The following is a 19,373-nucleotide window of genomic DNA, read 5'->3' as shown; positions in this document are numbered from 1 at the left end:
ATGCCCGACAAGGTCTTCGTCGCCACCCTCGTGGCCGACGCCCTCTTCCTCGCCTCAGGCGCAATGGAGCTCGGCTTCTCCATCGCCGCCCTCAACCTCAAGGACAAGGCGCCCACCGACGGCCACGATGCCACCCGCCACATCATCTACCAGCACTTCCCGCTCACCGCCGGCATCGCAAACGCCATCCTCGTCCTCGCCACCTTTCTCTTCACCATCCCCGCCCTCGCCCTCGCCAAGCGCAGCCTGCTCAAGATCAGCGGCTACTTCATCACCCTCTGCGCCGTCTTTACGCTTGCCGTCGGGCTGTACCTCTGGATCATGACGTTGCGCCTCAAGGAGACGTTTGAGCCGTTTTATGCGGCGCAGGATACGACTGTTCAGTCCATGATGCAGACTTCGGTGCGTCTCCCTCCACCCCTTTTATATCTTATGTATATCTTAGGGATATGGACTTCCAGGACGGCATCAGCTACAGCTAGCTATGTGAACTTTCACAACTGACGAGATACATTCACAGTTCCAATGCTGCGGCTACCTAAACAGCACATCCCCCGCCTTCATCACAGACGAAACATGTCCCAGCCCAGCCGCCGCCGCCCTCCTCCGCGGCTGCTCCACCAACGTGGCCAGCTTCGCAAACGCCTTCATCAACGACCTCTTCACAGCCGTCTTTGGCATGGTTGGTACGTTTTTTTTTTTTTTTTTTTTGCGACCCCCTTCAAATCACATCCTTGATCTGCATCTTCTCACAATATGATGCGTGATGAATCAACTGACATTGTTAAAAAAAGGCATCGATGCCCTGCTCATCCTGGCCATTGCCTGTCTCGTCAAGGAGCGCAAGGAGATGGAGCGCTACTACATCATCGATCAGAAGCGAGACTACGGCCGTCTGTGAGGATAATACAAGTCCGAGGAATCTGTCTTAGGCATGAGTGCAATGAGAAAGTGAACAACAACAAAAAAAGAAGCGAATTTGGTTTTGGAAAGATGCCTTGAAGCACACTGTTTGGAGAAAGTGGCGAAAGGCGACCTTCCCCCTTTTCTTTCGATATATGTATATCAATATGTATATATGTCTACGAGAGAAGGCTGTGAAATACCATGTTTTGAATGTCTTGATAGTCACATAGCGTCACACACACACACACAACTCTGCTTTGTCTGGAGAATAACACCATTAATACATCTTTAGAAGCACATTCTCTCCCTTTCAATTGCAATCGTGATACAACGGACGACAACTTTAAATGCAAATACGAGTTCAAGGACTTGCTCTTTCAATCCCTCAATGGTGGTAGAAATACATGCTGTGTGAGTACTCAGACTCACTGAAAGAAAGAAAGGAAGAAACGGTGGAATAAACGCAGTATAGAAATAACTCCAAAGATGTGTCCTACAGGTCCGCTTGCGAGCATCTAGTGCAGTGCAAACCCCGTCGTGGTACAATAGATTGCCATTGTGGTATAATGCAATAACCGGAAGGGAAATGAGGAGGAGAGAAGGAAAAAAAAAAAAAAAAAAAACAAGCCCGGCCTCTGTGCCTTCAATCTCCAAGGAAAAGGAAAAGGGGGGGAAAAGGAAAGGAAAGGTAAAAAGTTCAGCTCAGGAGCTTCCATATATGCTCGCCCTGCTTGAACCCCCCAGTAAAAACACCTTGTGATTAAATAGTCTAGGTAAACATGCTCTGTTTCAAGGTTTCGAGATCAAACAATGGATGGCTTGATGAAAGCATTTCTTATGGCTTCCCCCCCCTAGCGATTCGAGCTCATACACTAAGAGTCGTTGGCCCTGCCATTGAAACCCTCTTCTGGCTCGTCTCTGTAGCCTTGTTGCGATGGGTTGCCTTCGTGCAACACGCCGCCGCTCACCGAGGCGCGGCTGTTATTGCGCCTCAGCCAGTTCATCGAGAAGAAACCGCCAAGCGTTTCTGAAAATGCAGAGTCCCTGCGCAGGTTTCGGCGCGCCACCAATCCCGGAAAGCCAGTGCTCTTCCTCCGCCGTCGGGCAAATCTTCGAGGCGAGGCATCCGCGCTCGGGCCCGGCTGGTCTGTGACGCTGACGCCGCTCATCGCCCTCCTCACATGCGGCAGCAAAGGCGTCGACTCGGTTCTCGCCGGGAAAGTAGTCGATCGTAGCCGCCCAGCCGGTGTGGTAGGCTCATCCTGGTCTTGCAGTTCACCCCAGATTTCGTCGCGCTCCACCCAGCTCAGACTCTTTTTCCTCGTCGGGGTCAGCGGGGCGGTTTCGCCGTGCATCACGGGGAATGTCTGGTACGTCGTGGAGGGCAGCTCTTCGTCGACCTCAAGCGTAGCTTCTGGCCCCATTAGTGACTCTTCTTCGCCTTCAGTATCGTCAACGAGCCCAAGGCCAGGAGCCAGCGAGGACTGACCAAGTGCCGGCGCGTGCTGCTCGTCGCTCAGCCGCCAAGAGAGTGCGAGGACCCCCGAGAGAAGGATGACGGTCCCCAGGGTTATGAGACAGGCGTCGAGCGCTGAAATGAGGCCCATCTGGTTGAAGTAGATTAAACCATCCAGGATGGCGATGATGTTGTATACGCAGAAAACAAGCGGGTATAGGACAGACGTGGAAACAAGTTTCAAGCCGCGGTGGAGGTAGTACAGCTGGCAGAGGGCCAGAGAGACGAGGGCCAGGACAATGGCCCAGGATTGCCAGCGAAGGAACTGGTTCTTGCCGCCAATCGTCTTGATGAGGAGCTCGACGGCGGACTTGGCAAACAGCAGCGAGTGCGCAGAGAGGTCTCCGCTGATGACACCGTAGCTGATGCCACGGATGAGGCGAAACCTGGCATTGTGCGACAGGCTGGAGACGCTGCTGGTGACATCGGTGACGACTGCCAACGTCACGACAAACAGAGCCTGTATAATCATCCAGACGATGAAGGGCTTTCGCGCCAGCAGCTCCAGCAGCTCATCCAGCTCGTGGGCCGGAGAGGGAATGGCGCCAAAGAAGGCGATCAAGACGGCGCCGCTGCTGACGAGGAGCGTGCCGCAGAGTGACCATCGGGTAAAGGGCTCGCTGAGGATGAGCGTCGCGCATATCGAGTTGAACACCAGGCCGGCAGCCTGGAGGGTCGAGAGGACGGGCAGAGGTAGCGTCGAAATCTGCACGGTGCTGCCTAGGATATTGGCAATGACAAACATGGCCATGCCCACCTGCCATCTCCTTCTGCGATACGGCGGCCGGCGGACATCGTGTGGCCCCTTTTCGTCTTCGAGTATGTGCGATTTCCGCTGCAGAGTGAGGCCGAGGCTTTGGACACTGGTCGAGATGAGGCCAACGAGGATTCCTAGCTGCCAGATGTTAGCAGGCGCACCAGCCCGGATCTTTGCTGCACAGCATCTCTCCATTCTCCTTCTTGGGAACCGTGATCATGGCGTGCGCATACAGCTATGCTCCCTCCCGGGGAGATGTTCCCAATCGGCGGCATTACACCGTCTCCAGGCCCTGTGGTCATCCACCGGTAGACGTGAACAAGAGCGCACTTGGTCGTCGCATGGAAGATGGGTTCTAAGCGTTGGGCAGCGTTGTAGGTTACAAAAGACGCGGGAATAAGGCTGTGTCGACGGCCGCGGGTTGTTTCACCCTGGTGTCCCTCCCTGGCCGCGATCGTCAGCGAGAGAGCGAGCGTGTCGTAGGTGGTCTGGTCTCGACTTCGTGCCGCCGCCGCCGCTTCCGCCAGTGAGGGTGCAGCCGTACTGTCGGGCTCCGGGTCGAACGCTCTCTGTGAGGATCTTGAGAGAGCTGGGTATGGCTTGCTGAGGTGAGGGAGCGTTGTCGAGTCGGTTGAAGGTGCCGGCCCCCCAAATCACGGCTATGGCCGCAGACGGCGCTGGTAATTCGCGTGGATGGCGAGGGTAATCAGCCGGGGCCTGAGGATGCAGCGTGCCGTGCAGAGAGAGAGAAATGCGTTGGCGCTCAATAAAAACATGCAGAGCCACCTGACGACGTCAAGCGGTATGCGAATGGAGCATCGCGCGCCAGAGGTGCATCAGAGGTGCATATTGCTGGTATTATTAGGTAGGTATTATTGCTGGGTGCTCCGTACCGTACAGTAGGTATCTTAGTATTGCTGCCACTCAACTGCCGCCGCGACTCACTGGCTTGGGCGACTGCTGGCGACAAGGGAGCTGTGGCTGGTGTGGGCGTCACATGAGGTCAGGTGATATGCGTCATCGGTTCCGACATCAGCAACCATGGGATGGTCAAGAGATGAAGCCCGGTGATTCAGAGCAGTTCGAATGCGCTCAATATCTGCATCATGGCATAGAACTTTCAATATGATTAAGTCATGTAGGAGAATGAATATTCTGCAAGGCCAGCGATAATACACCGTGGATGAACGTAAAGGTAGCTGTACATAGGTCAGGTCATGCCTTGCACTCGACGAAACTGTGGCGGTGCGCAATCGCGGCCCCAGAAGTAGGTGCGAGGCAACAAGCACCAATAGCGCTCTCCAGCTGCCAAGGTAGTAGCGCAACTCAGTGCTGCTCCAACGTCGACAGCTCCGAGATATTACACACGCAACGCTTCTCGTCCCTCAACCTCAACTCCCAAGAGCCTCAGCGCACCCGCTCGCCTCATCATCTCCTCGACAGCCGCTCCAGACACAGGCCGTTTCAATCTCTCTCAGGCCTCAACCGAATCCCTCCCAATTACTCAACCATCCCCCGTTCTCCCGATATTCCATCCCCCCCGCCTGCCCAAGATGTCGCAACACGCCTTATCCGATGCCCAGGCGAGTTCTCCCCCCCTCAACGCCAACGATAGCTATGTCACGAAGAATGGAACAATATGAGCAAAAAAAATGTTAACCCCAGTCCCGAACCGAACAGGTGGACAATGAGCTCCGCAAGATGACCGCCTTCATCAAGCAGGAAGCCATGGAAAAGGCCCGCGAGATCGAAATCAAGGCCAACGAGGAGTTTGAAATCGAAAAGTCCAAGCTCGTCCGCCAGGAGACGGACGCCATCGACACGCAGTACGAGAAGAAGTTCAAGCAGGCCACCATGTCGCAGCAAATCACCCGGTCGACCGTCGCCAACAAGACACGGCTCAAGGTGCTCGGCGCCCGGCAGGAGCTGCTCGACGGCATCTTCGACGAGGCCCGGCGGCAGCTCGCCGCCGTCGTCAAGGACGGCGCCCGATACCAGAAGACGCTCAACGGGCTCGTGCTCGAGGGCTTTTACGCTATGAACGAGCCCGAGCTGCAGGTCCGCGCCAAAAAGGCCGACTACGACGCCGTCAAGAAGGCTATTGAGGGAGCCGCAAAGGAGTACAAGGATAAGGTTGGAAAGGACGTTTCTGCGACGATTGACGAGGCCAATCCCCTGGACGATTCAATGTAGGTTTGCACCAGGCATCGGTTCCCGTGGGCCACTGTTTGTTTGGTTGACTAACGCTTTGCGTACCACAGCGCCGGCGGCATCGTCATCATCGGTGGAAAGGGAAAGATTGACATTGACAACACCCTCGAGGCCCGGCTGCAACTGCTCGAGTACTCCGCGGCGCCGGCCGTGCGAGAAGACCTGTTCGGAAAGAACCCCAACCGCAAATACTACGACTAAACTCACACTCCACCCCCCCTATAATCACTTGGCAGCTGTATCTCATTACCTTGACACGAGGAAAGAGAGGGACGAGGATGGGGAACGGTATTGCTGCGTTGCAAGAGTAGAGGAGCGTCACATTGTGAGAAAGGAAGATGACAATCGAGGCATGCATTTCGTCGAATTAATTGAGCTTTTTCTTTTCCCCTTTTTCTTAGCTTAGATGTTGTATCATACGTCATTACAAGAAATTTTTCTAAAGTCGGCATCCAGCGAAGCCAGCTCGTACGCTTGACCGTACTCCTCTATATAGGTAAGGTAGGTACACTCCCAAACGCCGCGTCCAGAACATTGGTATCAATTTCCACACAGACAAAACTACCTATGCACCTGGGAGAAGGAAAGAGTTATTCGCCTCCCGCTTGTGGCTTGGGTATCTTTTGGAGAAACTTGGCCATGTACTCCTGCTGCTTGGGCAGGTTCGAGGAGCGGTCCTCGTGGCCGGGCAGATCAAAGATGCTCTTCTTGGCCTTCTTGCGCGTCCTGACCGTGTTGGACAGCCGCTGCTGCACCCACTCGACGACGCTCTTGGCCTCGGTGCGCGTAATCTTCATGCCCGCGTCGTTGATCTTGCGCCAAATCTCCCTGAGCTTGGCGGCGAGCTGGTCAACGTCCTGGTTGAAGCCGTCTTCGTCCTCTGGGCTGCCCGATTCCGGCGGGGAGCCGTCGTCGACGGCGATGTCGAGGGCCATGATCATGGCTTTGAGCTCGGCAAAGTCGGTTTGTGACGTGATGCTAAAGTCGTCGTCGTTGAGGCGGTCGATGGCGCGCTTGACGGTGAAGACTGCTTCGGGGTGGTGGCGGCCGAGAGATGGGTCGTCGAACAGGAACGAGATGGCGAGTCTTCTCCTGATGTCGTGGGTTCTGACGTTGCGGATGGATAGACACTGCAAGGCATTGGCCCTGATGTGTTGCGTCTTGACAGTTGTGTGCAGGATTGAGCATGCGTCACCGCACTGAAGACATGTTTAGCATTCCGAGGCAATACGGTACGCTAGGCGTTGTACTCACAAAAGAGTCCCAGGACGAACTAGGGATTGTATTGGCCAGGCTTGCAATCGCCTCTTCGTACGCCGTCAGTAAATCAGTGTTGTATATCAACACCTTGTCCATGGACAGCCGAAGCAGAGTGTGCGCTGCGTAGACGGCAGACGGAATCGATAAATGGTCTGAAATCATCCCCAAGAGCACAAACAAAGACTCCAAATTCGACCAGTCGTGGTCCTGATATGGCTCCTGATTTGGCTTCGAAACGGCAATTTCAGCATCCCGAACCTTGATATCGTCGGTAGCCCCCAACCTGAGGAAAAGCTCCTCCAGCCGCTCCGGAGTCAAAAGCCGTTCGACCTGATCGGGACAGCTGTGAATCATGTTGCAGTATTCCCGCCGAACAAGCGAGGACTTATGAATGCAGAGCTCATCCAGCATCCACTCGAACACGGCATCTGGCAGCCCGCCATTCTTCGCCAGGATAGTTTGCGGCATCCCAGAGGTGAGGTTCCGTTCCCTTGCTGCAGAGTTTCCCTGCGTCAACAGATTCCACGGGGATCCCTTGGGCAATTTGGGTACAGGCGAGCTGGGCGGAACCCTGTAGTCGCTGTTGAAGAAGCAGTACCGGGACTGCGACTGGATAGGTTCTGCTCTCTGGACCGCTCTAAGGACTTTGTGCGCATCTTGCCCGCTCTTCTCTCTGACAATGTCAGTAAAGGCAGAGTCGAAGTTTTCTCCTCGGCGAGGAGATGCGGGTTCTGAGGCGTCTGTGGAGGCCTTTGCCTTCAACGAGCTTGCGCTTATGGCGTTATCACGGCGGGCGTCCTTAGCGAGCGCCTTGATGTCAAACCTGTGCTTGGGTATGATGGTCAGCGGCGACACATACGGCCCCGTTGCCGTCCTCTTGGCCCTGGGAGTCGAGAATGCCGGTTGGCTTCCCGACGGTGCGGCAGCACTGGGCCGTCCTCGCCCAAGGAGAGCCGACAGGTCCTCTAGGGAGTCGTCCGAGAAGCCATCAGCGCTGCCCTCGTCGTCAGAGTCACCAATTTCCTGAGGCGGAGGAGGCTTTTTCCGGATGGGAGTGGCCTTGTAGCTGAGCGGTGAGGACGGTGCAGGCGGCGAAAGATCTGGAAACGAGGAGAGCCGTGATGAGCGCTGTGGGGAGGGCGTCTGCTGAGAGGAGGAGGCCGGCTGGAAGTACGATAGGATGTTCCTGTTGGGCTTTGGAGTTGGGTTCTGGCTTCCAGACATGGCAGATGCCGCGCCCTTCGTGACTCGACTTCTCCTCTTTGTAGCTTTTGATTTGTGGTGATGTTGAGATGAGGCTGATGAATCGCTGGGTGAGATGCCGTGAGAGATGTGATTAGATGCATTGAATGTGATGTCTGGAGATGAGGCGGCGCGTGTGGATGGTGCATGGCGCAGCATCTGGGGTTTGCAGTATTGCCTGATTGGCAGATGTGGCGCAGGCGGTGGCAGATCAGTGCAGGTCTACAGGTAGTAGTAGTCACTTTTGGTGGGCGCCAGAGCCTCATTAGAGGTACATGTATGGAGATGCATCACGAACATGTTTGCTAAGGAGTGTCACGAAAGACATATGTTGTTACATTTATATTTCAAGATTAGAATACTGAGCGCATTTAATATTCCATTGTTTCTATGTAATCTTGTCTCCCGTTTCTGTCATGCTCGGTTGTTACAGTTCCACGTTCGAAGTAAAGTCACCTAACGACCATCTTCATCAAGCCATCTCAGCATTAAGGAAGCATCCTACGAACAACATGAGCTTCAATGCCCATACTTCCAAACCACATCAACCTCTGTTACCGTAGTCCAACGCCATTTAAACAACCAGAAAGCCCTCAATCAAAAAACCGCCGTACTTGAACACCATTCTTCTCTTGATCTCTGAGAAACGAACCTCTTAATACCGGGTAGCACACGGCACCTCCCACTTCCGCCCATTCACGAGTTTCAGCTTCAATACGTCACGTCAAACCTCTTCAGGACGACCTAAACACCTCGCCGTTACAATGTCCCTCTTTTAGACAAGCGACTTCTTAAATGCCATCTTTCTCTTTCCCTTCCCCCCCTCCTTTCTTCATTCCCGGGGAGGATCTTAGCCATGCCTCAACCTGAGACGTAACTTGTAGGGCTGTGCCTCCCCACAGCACATGCTCTTGTCTGATACTGCCGCACGGGTGGGATGGAATATCTGATGTCGTTAGAAATGACGGCGCGCGATGTCACGCCCGCGTCCGTGTAGTACTAGCACCATGCTACATATGTCGCACAAGAAGAAGAGGGGGGAAGCTTTCCCATTGCGCTAAGAGAGAAAAAAGAGGAATGTCTCTGTCCCTTTGTCTCTAACACATGAGACACCTAAAGCTGCAGAGGCTGCATGTCTTGTAGCTTTGGGGAAGGCATCCAGCCTCAGCCAAGCTCGTTGGCAAGGTTGGTCGACACCACTTGGTATCTGGTCGTACATACTACATGCAGTATCATCCGTCTCTCAGGCATCAACATAAAGTTACCCAGGTACCTTAGAGATTGGATCCAGCGTATTACAGCATGGTGCGAACAGAGTGCAAGTAATAGATACAGAGACTCCGGACTTGGGCCGGGCTACGGAGTGCGGACTGTCTGGAACACTGCGAGATCTGGCATCCCGGTGGAGGCTCATTTCGAAACGTCGTCTGCGCCGCAACGCCAAGCGGCCTTGCTTCCAGGCTACCTACTTACCTACCATGGACCGAGCGTGCTTAGGTAGGTAAGGTAGGTGAGCCGGGAGTAAAGATAATATGTACAGTCGCAGGTCGCTTCAACAAGCTTTTGCTCGTTTATTAGGCTCGGCAGCGAGCCCGATGGCCGATAGTGTCCAAAAATAGCAAGCACAAGTTCGAGCAGAACAAGGTACTAGAAACGGGCACGCGGTCCCCCTTTTGCAGCCAAGAGGGAAAAGGAAGAAAAGGACAGTGGCAGCGGCTAGATCTGCGTCCAGAACCTCGTGCCATCCCTGGGGTTTGGGCCGAGCCTTATTTCGGCTACCGCGCTCTGGCGGAGAAGGGCTGTGGAAGGTCAGGATAGGATGGCTTTCCGGCAGCCGGCCGCCTTGAGGAACGCGAAGGGTCGGCTAGTATTACCTGTAGGTAGTCATACTAGTAGGTAGAGGAGAGCAAGACGGGAATGGAAAGTTGACCAAGTCCGTTGCCGACAGGGCTCGTGATGCCCATGCGCGCGATTCCTTGTGCATCGTGGAGGGCCGGATGGTTGATCAACCAAAGTGCCATGATGAACGTGTGCGAGATGACATGTCTGCAGCCGTGTCCGTACGCAACTGTACGAATCAGGAGCAGCAGCATACTGTATTCTGCCTCGACTGTGAAAACATTAGTCATAGACACGCATTACCAATACATACCTATGTAGGCAATTTCACCTCCGGAATTGACATCTTCAGCGTTGGCCGCAAGCGCTTGTCGTTGCTGTCTGTTAGTACGGAGAAAGGCCGCAGTAGTAGTAGTCAGGGCAAGTCTTGGCTCCGAAGCCAAGCATTGGTGCCATGGGCCTTAAATTTGTCGACTGTTTGGACCATATCCCGCAAGACGCACAAGCACGTACGTAAAGCAAAGAAGTGACTTGCATTGGCCGGATCCCTGGTCCATGGCAATCCCTTTCCGTGAAACCACCCCTGAAAGGACCCTCTTGGCGCCATCGCCAAATTTCCCTTTCGTACGAATCAGCCCGGCACGAAGCGGACTGACCAGGTTCAGCAGCAACAAGTCCTCGGGCTTGATTCAATAGAAAGGGAAAACAAAAAGAAAAGAAACGAACGGCCGCGAGGGAAGCGGAGCGAAAGGCTTGGCCGAGCTTATTTTTTTTCCACTGATGTAAGGATAGTTTTCGAAACAGGTGAAGTGTAAAGGAGGAGAGGGAGAAACACCCAACGGAGGGCGATAGCTGCTCGAATAGGGGACCCTTTCACAAGATTGGCCACTTGCCAACAGATGGATGTGATTGTTCCTCGTATTACTTCGTAATGGCGCCCTCGTCCAAGACACTCTCTAGAGAGAGAGCAGCGCGACTTCGCGGAAGCCCATCGCTGGCAAACATGGCCAACACGCATCCCTGAAGGATCACCATATTGATGGGCGGTTGAGCAGCAGCAGGGCTGAACCGGTGCCTGGACAATTTCCCCTCGATGGAGCAAAGTGATGGGCGCTTGGCGGAGAAGCAGGTCAGCATTGGCTGTCTGTACTCGTACTTGGGACTCTCGGTACATGTAGCATCGACGGCGCATTAGCTTGCGAGGCTCGAGTCTGGACATTTGGATCGTCAAACATCAAACATGACAAGCGCGAGTCCACGTGCCTGGACCTTACCTTGCAAACATGTACAGTATGGTACTGTGCTTGTTTGAATCTGCAGCATTGCATTGCACTGCATTGCATCGCATTGCCCAACTTTGAACCCAGCAGAGACGCCCATTGTCGAGCACGGCCTCTCGTCAGCTGCCGCAGAAGGGCAAGAATGCACGCGACGGAGCAGCGGTCCAAGGAAGGGTGGCCAATGAACGCGGCACATCAGCCGTCGCCGCTCCTTGTCCCTGTAATCCTCCGTGGTCCGTAGTACTTGTACAAGTAGGTAGTGGTCGTAGTTGGTAGCTTGTAGATACTAGCAGCTGGAGCTTCGTGATCCATGGACATGGGGGAGCGACAGCGGCCAAGCATGTAATTTCAATGTGAACCACAGCGCACCACCCCCACACGCCGTCCCCTGGGAGGAATCCACTGTCTCAGCAAAGGACGTGCGCCCCTATTCGCGACGATGCTGCAACTTCACCTGTGCAGGCAGCCAATTCATATGCGTACCGGTGGCACGGAGTGTCGGGCGTTTCTTGGCAGCTGTACTCGTAGGCGTGGCTGGTTCGTGATGCGCGGCTGTGTCAGAGCCAGCAGCGCCAGCCTCTGCCGCGAACTCTGCTGTACGCCTCTCCGGCACTGACAGGCGGGTGAAAACCCAGCCCGAGCTCTAGGGATGAGGAGTTGGATCAGGAATACATGCAATCAGAACTCACGACCAATCGACGGGGCTGACATACATCGTCCAAAGGCTGACACATGGGCGGCGCCTTTTGTAAGCACAGCACAGCAGCACAACCGCCAACGAACGCCCTCGATGACGATGACGGACCTCGTATCGTATTTACGGCCTGTTTCTCCCTAGCCTTGATTTTACCCGCGTCGAAGCCGGTGCTTCAGAAGTCCGGTGCAGACACTGCCTCCTCCGCCTGGGCGTTTTTTCTTCTTCTTTTAATTACCTAGGTAGGAATATTAGGCTATGCGGAGCGCCTCGAGGCGGTTGGCGCTGTCGTTGCCGATTCCGTAGGCAGTCGATCAGGAGGCGCTGGTACAGAGTCGCACAGTCTGGGAAGAGTTTTCGCTCGTTTGCAAACCCTCAAAGGCCTCAATACAATACCTTACCTTTGGAGGCATACCTAGGTAGTACTGTGTTATTCTGCGGGGTGGAAACAATGAACAAAGGGCTGGCTTCATTCAGCCTCTGACGGATCGGACTGTAAGCTGGACTGTATCAAGTGGTACCGGCAGGAACGTGGTGGTGCCGATGACATCCCTGCCCGTGGCTGGCGGTGGTCCTCGTAGTGGCAGGTGGCAGGTGGCAGGACGCAGGAGTACCTGCACTGTACCTGTACCGCAGCGTACCTTAGGTGGGATCAATGGATTGCATCTCCAGCCTGCTGCCACTCCGGCCGGTGCTTCAGGCAGGTCGAGAGACAAGGACAAAGACAAAGACAAAGACAAACCAGGGGCTCCAGTCCGCCATACGGTGCTGGAGGTACCGCGCTGGATGCGATACCTGGGATGCTCGCATGTGCCCGGGCACGATGTACTGCCTGACTCGCCCGCTGGCTGCTGGCCTTATTCCGGGGAGCTGTAACGCCTACAGTACATACAGGCGTGTTAAGGCGATCTAGCGGCTGGATCGCCGCCCTGGGATCCCCCCGTGCTCCGTCGAATCGCTCGCTGTGCGAATGGCGCTGGCGTCGGGCTTCATTTTTGTCTCTGGCAGGCCCGGAGAGCGAGCCAACACGAGCAGGGCGAACGCTTGGAAAGTCCGAGAAGTCCACAGGAAAAAAAGGCCACGGGACGCCGGACATGCTGCATACTGCGGGAGGGCGTACGGATAGTGCCAGCAGTATCAAGGCCTTGAGTGAGCTGCTAAGATGCTTGTACATGCATTTCAGGCTGTATGTACGGAAGAGTCGCAGCAGGGCAGCCCGCGATGACGACGTTGCTGCAAAGAAGGCCGAACGATGCACCGATATGGCAGGCATCGCAGGCGGATTTTCGGGGCCCAGCGACATGGATTCGCGCCCATTTCCACGATGGTGCATTAGTACAGGTTCCTAGCAGGCAGCTGGTGGTAGCGGCGATTTCAGGTTGATGGCAGCACCAGCAGTAATAACTTGAGGGTACCTATGGAGTACGAGGGGCGCTGGGCGCTGGTGCTGCCCGCAGGTACTGGGCGCTAGGGAGTACCTGGGGGATACGGTGCGGACAGGCCGGTACTGCAGGTCGCATGCTGACCAATTTCACCCCGAGGCTCCATCCATCGCAACGCTACATGCAATGCATTGATCGTAGTAGTAGTACTACAGTGGGTGAAGGTACTCGTACTTGGCATCTGGCTGCCGGACAGACACTGTACACGTTCTCTCACCAGTCAGTACCTAAACTGTATCGTCTGTACGTACAAGCGCCGCCTCGCCCCCGAATGCACACGCTGCACCGCGATCCGTCCCCTTCAGAGCCTCTCCCCTGCCCTTGCCATTCGCCTGTCGGCCTCTTTTTTCCCTCTTGCAGCAATACTCGTGCCTGGTTTATATGCTCCGTGGTGGAGAAATCGCCTCGTGTGAGTGCCGCGGACTCGGTCGGTCGGATGGTCCGGGAACTAAAACAGTTCGACTGCCACAGCACCGTCACCTCCGCTAAAGTGCTGCCTCTTTTGATTTTTTCCCACCCTTCCAAATCCTCTACCGTCCATATCCCGTAAGCCTGGCCCAGCCCACGCCACAGGCCCCGGCCAGCAGTAGATCGGAATCCTTCTTTACCTTACCCTTTCGCCCTTTCTCTCTTTCACGCCTTGCACGTCTTTCCTTTCCGCCTCTCCTCCTCTCCAACTGGAAATCATCGTCGGTTGTGACGACACGTGCATCGTCGACGTCTCTGTCGATTCCTCCCTCCCCCCGGTGCGCCTCAGTCATTGCACCTCTCAGGGTCCCTTCGTCTGCCGTCTTCCGACTCTGCCGCTCGCTCGCCGTTCGCTTCGAAACGTGCCCTCGACCCTGGGCCGCGTCTGTCTTCCTGCGTCTTGCGTCTTGCGTCTTGCGTCTGCGTCTGTCTCGCGCAAAGTCCCTTTCATCGAGCCTTCCACCTCGCAACCGCCTCGAGACGACGTCCCTTTGTTGAAGCAAAGCTGTGACCGCGCCACTCGTTTCGACGCCGAACTCTATCTCGACCTGGCTGGCCAATTACGGCTGAACGGGCGCTTGCCCGCGACATCACAGCCAACATGACCAACTCGGTTCCTCCTCCACCGCCGCCGCCCGAAGGCAGCAACAGTCCGCCCAGGTCGAAGCTATCGCACACGCAGAGGGCGAGATGGGCGACCCGCAAGATGACCATCAAGAGCAGCGCCAACAAGCGCACGTCGCTGCTGAACCGCATGCACAATCGCACGACGTCGAGCGCGAGCGAGAAGCGTCGCAGTGCGGGTGGCGGTTCGTCGGGTGGTGACGATGGCCAGCAGCACGACGGCGAGAACCCTAAGCACCACGATGGTGGTGGTGATGCTGCTGGCTCCGACGACGGCTCAGAGGATGAAAAGGACAACCGCTACCTCTACTTCAACCTGCCGCTGCCCGACGACATGCTGGAGGATGGCCATCCCATCAACGAGTATCCGCGAAACAAGATCCGTACCGCAAAGTACACTCCCCTTTCGTTCGTGCCAAAGAACCTGTGGTTCCAATTCCACAACATTGCCAACATCTTCTTCTTATTCCTGATCATTCTGGGCGTACGTATCTCTTTTGAACCCCTCCCCTTTGCTCCCACTTGCCCCCCTTCCCCTGACCTAACAATCTCTTTTTCTGTAGTTCTTTTCCATTTTCGGTACCGTCAACCCGGGACTCAACGCCGTCCCCCTTATTGTCATTGTCGCCCTTACTGCTGTCAAGGATGCTATCGAGGACTACCGAAGAACTGTTCTCGACAACGAGCTGAACAATGCACCGGTGCACCGACTTCACGGCTGGAACAATGTCAACGTCGAAGAGGACAATGTCTCGGCGTGGAGGAGGTTCAAGAAGGCCAACTCCGCCTTTTTCGGCCGCATATGGCGCGCCATCCAGAGCATGTGGTCCAAGAAGGCTCGTGCCGAACGCCAGAGACGGAAAATGCCAATCGTGGAAGATGAACCCCGAGCCTCGATCGAAACCGTGCGAACTAGGCGAACGATGCGCGAGTCCATGGCCTCTCCCTTTGAACGTCGCGATTCGTACGTGTCCACCACGGACGCCGACGAGATCCAGATGACGCCCGTCGCTTCGCCCAACCCCAATGTCATCACCTTCCAGCTCCCCACCGAGGGCGACGCGAAGCGAGCCCAGGCTGTGTCTAGCATGAAATCGGACCTCATCAACTACGAATGCCAGAGTCAGGGCGCCCGCTTCGGGAGGGATACGTGGAAAAACCTCGTGGTCGGAGACTTTGTGCGTATCTACAAGGACGACGAGATTCCCGCCGATGTCATCATTCTCTCCACTTCGGATCCCGACGGCGCTTGCTATGTCGAAACGAAAAACCTGGACGGCGAAACAAATCTCAAGGTACGACAAGCACTTCGATGTGGACGCGGCATCAGGCACGCTCGTGACTGTGAGCGTGCCCAGTTCCGCATCGAGAGCGAGGCTCCGCAACCCAACCTGTACAAGTACAACGGTGCCATAAGATGGCGACAGAGAGTGCCCGGCTATGCGGAGGAAGATCCCGAGGAGATGACCGAGGCAATCACCATTGACAACCTGCTGCTGCGAGGCTGCAACCTGCGAAACACCGAATGGGTCCTGGGCGTCGTCGTCTTCACTGGGCACGACACCAAGATCATGATGAACGCTGGCGTCACCCCCAGCAAGCGTGCCCGCATTGCCCGAGAAATGAACTGGACCGTCATCTGCAACTTTGTCATCCTCTCCATCATGTGCTTGCTTGCGGCCATTGTCAATGGCGTGTCCTGGGCCAAGGATGACGCTTCCCAGCATTTCTTCGATTTCGGTTCCATAGGCGGAAGCGCCGGCGTTACTGGTTTCGTCACCTTTTGGGCCGCCATCATCGTCTTCCAGAACTTGATCCCCATCTCGCTCTACATCACGCTCGAAATCGTGCGAACGCTGCAGGCCGTCTTCATCTTCAGCGACGTCGAGATGTACTACGAGCCCATTGACCAGCCATGCATCCCCAAGACCTGGAACATCTCCGATGACGTCGGCCAGATTGAGTACATCTTCTCGGACAAGACTGGAACCCTTACGCAAAACGTCATGGAGTTCAAAAAGGCTACCATCAACGGACAGCCATATGGCGAGGCCTGGACGGAAGCCCAGGCTGGCATGCAGAAGCGTCTTGGCGTTGACATCGAAAAGGAGTCGGAGAAAATCCTGGCGGAAATTGCCGAAGCCAAGGTGCAAGCGCTGCAGGGCCTCCGCAAGATCCACGACAACCCCTATCTGCACGACGATGCCCTGACCTTTATTGCCCCCGACTTTGTTGCTGACTTGGCTGGCCACCATGGAACCGAGCAGCAGCAGGCCAACGAGAACTTTATGCTGGCTCTGGCCCTTTGCCACACTGTCATGGCTGAACGCACACCCGGCGATCCGCCTAGGATGACGTTCAAGGCGCAGTCCCCCGATGAGGAAGCTCTGGTCGCTACCGCTCGTGACATGGGCTTTACTGTGTTGGGTAACTCTTCGGATGGAATCAATGTTAACGTCATGGGCGAGGACCGCCACTACCCGCTCCTCAACACCATCGAGTTCAACTCTACCAGAAAGCGAATGAGCACCATTGTCCGAATGCCTGATGGTCGAATCATGCTCTTCTGCAAGGGCGCCGACTCCGTCATCTACGCTCGACTCAAGAGAGGCGAACAAAAGGAGCTGCGACGTATCACCGCCGAGCACCTGGAAATGTTTGCTCGCGAGGGTCTGCGTACCCTCTGCATCGCCCAAAAGGAGCTCACCGAACAGGAATATCGCCAATGGAAGAAGGAACACGACATTGCCGCCGCTGCCCTCGAAAACCGCGAAGAGAAGCTTGAAGCTGTTGCCGAGCTCATTGAACAGGACCTCATGCTCCTCGGAGGTACCGCCATTGAAGACCGTCTCCAAGACGGTGTGCCCGATACCATTCAGCTCTTGGGCGAGGCTGGTATCAAGCTCTGGGTTCTCACCGGTGACAAGGTCGAGACTGCTATCAACATTGGTTTCTCCTGCAATCTGCTCAACAACGACATGGAGCTGATCCACGTCAAGGTGGAGGAGGAAGCCGTCGAGGGCGAGGGCGCCGAGGAGGAGTTTGTCGCCCTCGTTGAGAAGATGCTGGATGATGGCCTGAAGACGTTTGGCTTGACTGGCAACGACGACGACCTTGCCGCTGCCAAGAAGAGCCACGAGCCCCCCGCGCCCACGCACGGACTGGTCATTGACGGTTTCTCTCTCCGATGGGCCCTAGACGAGCGCCTGAAGCAAAAGTTTCTCCTTCTCTGCAAGCAATGCCGGTCCGTCTTGTGCTGCCGTGTCAGCCCCGCGCAGAAGGCCGCCGTTGTGTCCATGGTCAAGAATGGATTGGACGTCATGACTCTGTCCATTGGTGATGGTGCAAACGACGTTGCCATGATCCAGGAAGCCGACGTCGGCGTCGGCATCGCTGGTGTCGAGGGTCGACAGGCTGCCATGTCTTCCGACTATGCCATTGCGCAGTTCCGATTCTTGCGGCGACTGGTGCTGGTTCATGGACGCTGGTCGTACCGCCGCTTGGCCGAGTCCATCTCCAACTTCTTCTACAAGAACATGGTGTGGACTTTTAGCATTTTCTGGTTCTCCATCTACACCAACTTCGACATGACATATCTATTCGACTATACCTACATCCTGATGTTTAACCTCTTCTTCACCTCGGTTCCGGTTGCCATTATGGGCGTGCTTGACCAGGATGTCTCAGATGCCGTCTCGTTGGCCGTGCCGCAGCTCTATCGCCGTGGCATTGAACGACTGGAATGGACGCAGAAGAAGTTTTGGTGAGTTTTCTCCCCCCTTTTTGGCTACAACCCCATATTGCTCCGCGAACAAACGGCTAACGATGCACAGGCTATACATGCTGGACGGTATTTATCAGTCCGTCATGGTGTTCTACATTCCGTATCTGCTCTTCCGACCTGCACGTCCCGTGACGATGAACGGCCTGGGGCTGGATGACCGATACCGACTCGGAGCCTACGTCGCGCACCCCGCAGTCCTGACCATCAACGCTTACATCCTGCTGAACACGTATCGATGGGACTGGCTCATGCTGCTTATCGTGGCACTCAGCGACATCTTCATCTTCTTCTGGACCGGCATCTACACTTCGTTTACCTCGTCTGATCAGTTTTACGGGGCTGCCAAGGAGGTATACGGCGAGGCCACCTTTTGGGCCGTCTTCGTGCTCGTTCCCGTCATCTGCCTCTTCCCAAGATTTGCCATCAAGTCCCTGCAGAAGGTCTTCTTCCCCTACGATGTGGATATCATCCGAGAACAGGATAGAATGGGCGCCTTTTCTCACCTCAAGCCAGAGAGCACCGCGGTGGAAGCAGTTGGTGACGAGAAGAGCCAGAAGTCCAAGTCGTCCGGCAGCTCACGAGCGAAGCACGCTCAGTATGCCAGCGTGGACGAGGATCTGCGGCCCATTTACCCTCCGTCAACGGTGACGCGAACAACAACGCAGAACCACCACAGCCAGACGGGCAGCGACAGCACTAATTATACGGGCAACCGCTTCTCTCTTGAAGTACCAGCGCAGCAACCCCGGCCGAGCATAGACCGCGCAAGGCCGTCATATGATCGCATGCGACAGTCGATGGACCGCATACGATACAGTTATGAGGCCAGCAGCGACTTCACGTCTGCTGCACGGCTGTCTCGCATCGAGTCAAGTCGCTCCCACGCCACCACGGGCCTCACGTCACGGTTGCGCGGGCTATCATTGACCAAGAGCGCCAATGTATAGAATGTGATGGGCTGTGTGCTTTGAAAGAGAGAAGAGAGAGACATGAAAATAATGCGCCCTGTTTTGCCTTTCGTTGTATATTTACATCACGATACAGTCTCTATATTCCCACTTTTAGTTCATACCTGTTTCTTTTTTTTTTTTCCCTCTCTTTTCTTTTCACTACTGTCAAGACACAACCAACACAACCCCCTGCCTGTCGAGATGCTCTTGCATTTCACCATCTGCATCGGACCCATTCATGTCATGCCTCGACGATCTGCATGAGCGATCTATGAAATGCCGTCACCAATCGCTTTTTCCTTGTTGATGCCGTCCGCATATGGACGTGCATTGACGCAACACACTACACTTGTTGCAACAACACACAAATGGAAGACGAACAAAGAAAAAAAAAGAAATC

The 19,373-nt window shown here is 55.2% G+C and overlaps 5 protein-coding genes across 5 annotated transcripts; 3 read left to right on the top strand and 2 right to left on the bottom strand.

Moving 5' to 3' along the window:
* TRIREDRAFT_4514 (uncharacterized protein) lies at window positions 1-901 on the top strand (the record flags this gene model as incomplete). The annotated part of the gene is made up of 3 exons (XM_006966408.1): window positions 1-402; window positions 521-686; window positions 795-901. The coding sequence occupies 3 exons, from the start codon at window positions 1-3 to the stop codon at window positions 899-901; spliced, it is 675 nt and encodes a 224-aa protein (XP_006966470.1).
* An 877-nt stretch (window positions 902-1,778) lies between these two features.
* Window positions 1,779-3,454, bottom strand: TRIREDRAFT_64130 (uncharacterized protein; the record flags this gene model as incomplete). The annotated part of the gene is made up of 2 exons (XM_006966476.1): window positions 1,779-3,317; window positions 3,413-3,454. The coding sequence occupies 2 exons, from the start codon at window positions 3,452-3,454 to the stop codon at window positions 1,779-1,781; spliced, it is 1,581 nt and encodes a 526-aa protein (XP_006966538.1).
* A 1,399-nt stretch (window positions 3,455-4,853) lies between these two features.
* TRIREDRAFT_79262 (uncharacterized protein) lies at window positions 4,854-5,781 on the top strand. Its single transcript, XM_006966561.1, has 2 exons — window positions 4,854-5,368; window positions 5,441-5,781. The coding sequence occupies exons 1-2, from the start codon at window positions 4,881-4,883 to the stop codon at window positions 5,589-5,591; spliced, it is 639 nt and encodes a 212-aa protein (XP_006966623.1). The 5' UTR covers window positions 4,854-4,880; the 3' UTR covers window positions 5,592-5,781.
* On the bottom strand, window positions 5,754-7,874 carry TRIREDRAFT_79259 (uncharacterized protein; the record flags this gene model as incomplete). The annotated part of the gene is made up of 2 exons (XM_006966475.1): window positions 5,754-6,589; window positions 6,645-7,874. The coding sequence occupies 2 exons, from the start codon at window positions 7,872-7,874 to the stop codon at window positions 5,981-5,983; spliced, it is 1,839 nt and encodes a 612-aa protein (XP_006966537.1). The 3' UTR covers window positions 5,754-5,980.
* Window positions 7,875-14,216: 6,342 nt separating this feature from the next.
* TRIREDRAFT_79258 (uncharacterized protein) lies at window positions 14,217-18,970 on the top strand (the record flags this gene model as incomplete). The annotated part of the gene is made up of 3 exons (XM_006966560.1): window positions 14,217-14,723; window positions 14,803-18,002; window positions 18,073-18,970. The coding sequence occupies 3 exons, from the start codon at window positions 14,217-14,219 to the stop codon at window positions 18,968-18,970; spliced, it is 4,605 nt and encodes a 1,534-aa protein (XP_006966622.1).
* Between the last annotated feature and the right edge of the window lie 403 nt (window positions 18,971-19,373).

Source organism: Trichoderma reesei (genome assembly GCF_000167675.1).
Source record: "Trichoderma reesei QM6a unplaced genomic scaffold TRIREscaffold_13, whole genome shotgun sequence".
NCBI lineage: Eukaryota > Fungi > Ascomycota > Sordariomycetes > Hypocreales > Hypocreaceae > Trichoderma > Trichoderma reesei.
The sequence above is the reverse complement of the archived record's forward strand: the minus strand, read 5'-3'. Positions and strand labels throughout refer to the sequence as shown.

Coding starts and splice junctions, on each gene's coding strand:
- TRIREDRAFT_79262 (XM_006966561.1), top strand. CDS start 4,881: ATGACCGCCTTCATCAAGCAGGAAGCCATGGAAAAGGCCCGCGAGATC. Junction 5,369..5,440: donor AATCCCCTGGACGATTCAAT/GTAGGTTTGCAC, acceptor TGCGTACCACAG/CGCCGGCGGCATCGTCATCA.